The sequence below is a fragment of the Rhizophagus irregularis genome, chromosome 7, assembly GCF_026210795.1.
Source record: "Rhizophagus irregularis chromosome 7, complete sequence".
NCBI lineage: Eukaryota > Fungi > Glomeromycota > Glomeromycetes > Glomerales > Glomeraceae > Rhizophagus > Rhizophagus irregularis.
Window position 1 is genome coordinate 1,139,193 of NC_089435.1, and position 5,281 is coordinate 1,144,473.

General features: G+C 27.1%; 1 protein-coding gene across 1 annotated transcript; it reads right to left on the bottom strand.

The window, feature by feature from the left end:
* Nucleotides 1-1,439: 1,439 nt before the first annotated feature.
* Nucleotides 1,440-3,240, bottom strand: OCT59_027066 (uncharacterized protein; the record flags this gene model as incomplete). Its single annotated transcript, XM_066136692.1, has 3 exons — nucleotides 1,440-2,421; nucleotides 2,665-2,916; nucleotides 2,999-3,240. The coding sequence occupies 3 exons, from the start codon at nucleotides 3,238-3,240 to the stop codon at nucleotides 1,440-1,442; spliced, it is 1,476 nt and encodes a 491-aa protein (XP_065993155.1).
* Nucleotides 3,241-5,281: the final 2,041 nt, after the last annotated feature.

Here is a 5,281-nt window from a genome sequence, read left to right on the forward strand (position 1 = left end):
TAACTTTTATGAAAAAAATTATATTGTCAACCTCTAAAAATTCACTTAATTTTTGATCTTTTTAAAGTTATCTATTAAACTTACAATAAAATTTTCAATTATTGATTTGAAGCTTTAATAATATCCTTTTTATTTATCCTCGATATATTCACACCTGTTCTAGATGATATACATTATAGTTCAGGAGAAATATAAATATTTGAGTTATAACAAAATAAAATGTATAAGAAATTTTTAATGAAGAATATCAAGTAATATTGCATATGGCGGATTTGGGCAACGGGGTCCAACTCAAATGTCACACAGGTTAATCATTGACCGCCAGAACTGTCACTCTCATAAATTGGTTATACAAACAAATTTTCATATTAAATTTCACTTTTTTTTATTTTTTTCAACACGTACATATAGACAAGGTTGTATATACTAGCTCTATATAGGCGAAGTTTTTTCATTAAATTTAGATCACTGGTTGCTTTATTCCTTAATTCTATATGTTTTTTACTCTTCTATGATAGAAAGACAAAATTATATCCTTTTTTTCGAGATTTCAACAAGTATATACTAAATATTTTTATGTAAAACGTTTTAAAATAGCTTTTCTTCTTTTATTATGTATTATTTTCAAGCGTGTAATAAAATTTTATATGTTTTTGAGTATTTCAAACAGACGATCCAAAATTTTAAAAAATATAGACAGAATATTTCGAAAAAAAAATATTTTCTTATAGTTTCACATCTCGTTATTACCGATTTATCATTTTTTTTCATAGATTATATTGATTATCAGCAAATCTTTCACTTAAAACATGGGTAATATTTAATTTTAATAGTAATAACACTAGTGTTATAATCGAATAATCATGTAACCGACGATCATGTCACGAATGTTACAAATGTTACTAAGATGTTACGAATGTTTGATATGTTTAACATATTTAACATATGCAACATATTCCCTATAAAAAATATTGTCCAAACACTGTTCGGTTTTTTGTTCAGAATATCGACCCTGTTCTGAACATTTACTTGACATTTATTGGACATTCATCATGATATTGTACGTTTTTTATGTGGTTAAAAATTCTCAATCTCCGCATCTTGCATTAAATTGTATAATAGCGTGCGAGTGTCTGAAAAATTGACCTCTTCCGAATATTTATCGGACAAACATTTTTTATAGGGTATTGAACATATAGCATATATTATATGTATTTAACATATACAACATATAACATTTATTAAACTTGTAGCATTTATACACGTTAAACATGATTAGCATAGATTTTATTGTTATAAATATAATTGAGTTTACATTCGTAAATTGATCGACAGTGATATATTTATTAGTATTTTAATATAATTTATTTCACTACGTATTTATTATTCCTTCTGCTTACCATATACAGTACATACACGCTTTATATTTTTATAAGCGTTTAAGAATTGGCAATGGCACTAGAAAGACATTTCAAAATACATTGTAATAGTGACCATACAAAAATAGCACCAATAACACCCAAAAAATTACTTTGTTGATAAAAGTTGTAAATTATTGATGCAAAATAAAAAACAAAAGATATAGAAAATGAATATATTAAAATTACAAATATTACTGGCAGAAAAATAACAAATTTCCCAAACATCCATTTAATAAATCGAATTACTCTCTTAAACATTCTCTTGATAAATCGAAAAATCCTATTAATACTTCGAAAAATTCTACTACTAAGTCTATCATCAACAATTTGAAATACTTCATATTCTTCTATTTCAAAAGCTTCTTTGTTAATAACTTTCTTTTCATAAGAATGCTGCTTGCTTTTGCCGACAATATTATTATTTAAAGAATACACAAACAAGTCTTGTAATCCAAAACAAGGTCCTTTGTTTTTGCACCAAGTGATTGCTTCTCTTTTAGATGTGACACGACTTAATACAGGTGCTGTTCGATTTGTTAATGAAAATATAAAACTATTTGATGATTTACGTTGATGGTTATTGTAAAAATCACAATTATGATATAATAAGGAACTCCTTTCATCTTCTGCTATTTTAAAACTACGCCATTCCAATGGATTATATCCACCAATTATTTCACCTGATTCGTGAACTTTAATGACAACAACTGTTGGTCCCTTATTATCACAATTCTCATGAAATTTATTGATTTTAAAGTCTTCTTGACTTGCACGATAAATAAGTTTAAGTTTAAAAGGTATATTTTCAAAATTGTAAGATGCTACACGTTTTTTATCAATCCAACTTGCTATCAATGCTGCATCTCTAGAATTAATAATTTTCGAGTCAAATAGAGATCTTGAGGGTAAAACATTGAATGTAGTTTTGAAATTAGGATTTGATAAATATTGAAGAACTTCTCCATCAAGACCATCCGGTAAGATATCCTTAAATTGAGTCCTAACTTTTGTATAATCATTGAATGACATTTGGAAGTATCGAATGTGAGGAATACAATTATGAATTATTTTTTCTAGATTTATGAAATCTGTTGACGTCCATTTAGTTATATCACCATCTAAAATAGAATTAGTATTTTCAATTCCCCATTTAATTAAATATTCCCAAATTTCAATCTCTTCTAATTTAAGATCATCACATTTTAAAAGTTGTATAAAGAAAGATTCTTCAATTTTTAAGTACTCCTCCGTTTCAAAAATAATTTTAGGATTACTACAAACTAATTCAAATACAAAATTATATAAATTAATGAAATGACTATGTTGACAAACTTTGATAATATCTTTTGGTTGCCAAGCAGATCTATTTTCAGTTAAAATTTCCTCAAGTTGTTGAAATACTTCAATTAATTGAAGCTCATCCGCTGCGATAGCAACATCAACAAGACTAATTTCATTATTATCTTTAATATAAAGTAATCCTGTATAAATATACCTATACATGATATTATTTTTGTAAATGATTAATTATTTTATTTAAAAAAAAATAATAATTAAATTGGGAATAATGCACTTACTTCATAATAACCTCAAACACCAAAGGTGAAATATTAGGCTTATTAAAAATGATGATTCCATCTTCTTTTCTTACCCATCGTGCAGATAATCCATTTTTAAAATAGATTGATCTAGAAGATAAAATTAACGAATGTGCTTTAAATTCCTTAATATTTTCTTCTTTACCAACTATAAATTTTACATCATAATCGTCAGGAATTTCAAGTAAATTAGAAAAATCTATGGGCAATGTACGGTTCATATTTTGTAAATTTAACAAAAGACAATAAGCCTAAAGGCATCCGGTTTAAGAATGTATTTAGTTTCTATTCATATATTCTGTACAACCAGTGTATTATTAGGGAAGGGCCAGAAATGACGGCGGCATTCCCTAAGGGGAAGGTAGGCTAATTTTTAAATTTTTAATTAGTGATCGGCAAAATTTTGCCCCACATTACACTAATCATTTTATGTCAAGATCGGATTAACGACCCCAGCATCGCTACCGAAAAGTGGTAGTCTGATTTATTTACCGGTTACACATGCCTGTTAAACGTGATTTCGATAATCATTTTCGGTAGAATTGACGTATTGATCGACTTGAATTTGGTTTATAAAAAAGTTATAGTGAAGTGGTGATGCTAAGGTCGTTATCCATTCAAAGTTCAAACAAATTGTTTATCATTTCTTTTTTTTATTATGAATGATAATAAATTTTTACGTACCTTATCCCAGAATTTACTTGAAATTTCAATAGATGATGAATATTATGATGTTATTATTGAAGTTGGTAATGATCCTTTATCCTTATATAAAGATATTTCGTGCTCATATATAATGATAGTACTTTAGTACATACAAAATTACCAAATATTTTACCCGAAAAAATTTTCAAATAATTTTAAGGTAACAATTAAGAAAAGGATAAATTTAAATTAATAATTTTCTTAATTTATACTTTTTATTAGGTATATTTATTATGGAAGAATTTCTTTAGAGGAATATGATACTTCGGAAAAATCTTGGTTGCTAGGAGTGAACTTGGTCTTAAAGAATTAATTACTTATTTACAATCCTTTTTGATTGAAAATAAGACAAATTGGATGGAATTAAATTTTAATTTGATATATCAAACAAGCTTTGAGAACGATTCTTTTTAGAATTTCAAAAATTATGTACTGATTTCTTAAATGGGAGCTTACACAAAATCCCGAACTTCCTCCTGATCCTACAACTTTTTTAAGAGGAGATTTCAACACTTTGAAAAATAGTTTACAACATTGTATTCGATTTATTATATTCTATAATTTAACTTCCGAAGAATTTTCAGTTAAGGTGTTACCTTATAAAATTTTTACCAAAAGTATTTTATACCGATTTATTAAATATTTTTGAATCTAATAAGTAATAACCAATCAATCAGAAAATCAAAACCTCATATGACTATGAAAAGTATTAGTATTGATTTGATTCAAAAATCACTAAATTTTCACATGTTGAATTAATCTCAAAATGGATCGATTAAAAAAACACATGTGTAAGCGTAACGTTTAGACTAGCATGTATAAATACTGTAGTTTTGAATTGTGTAATATATTTTCTGCTTGCGCCTAATCTATTCCATGCCAGCATAAGTTTTTTTTGCTCTTTGTTTTCTAGATTATTAAGGTTAATATCGGTAAGTTCAAGGTATGAATTCTGAATTGCAGTTCATCACTATTGTTATCGAAATTAGATCATTTGTTAACCCTCATATCAAATAATTCGATAGATTTTTTTGTACCAAAATGTTGGTCATATCCTGGAATGCATTAGATCATTGACAATCATATGTTAAAATGAAATTGTGAAAATTACTGCATTTTTATGGATTAAATTTTGCATTTAATCTAACCATAAGTCCAAATTTGGATGAAGAAGTCTCAGTATATTTGATGATAACTAAATGATTCAAATTATGAACATCGAACAGGACAACTAGCAATTTTTGTACGTCCTCAGTGTCTTTGGATTGAAATTCATTGTAATTTGTGTGTTTATTCAGTTGATATCAAACGCTGCAAGAACACAAGTTGCTGTGGACCGCCCAGAGCTAACAATGCCATGGAGTTTCTACAAATTAACAATCGTTTCTTGCTACCTGTTACCAAAGCTAAAGATGGACATTTATGAACCCCATACCTTCTTCAATATTGTGAACTCTTGAAGATATCAATCTATGATGCAGATTGTCCTTCTATTGATAAGAATATGTACACGCTCCATCTGTCAAAAATATTTTCCTATACTCACCTTTTTAACAA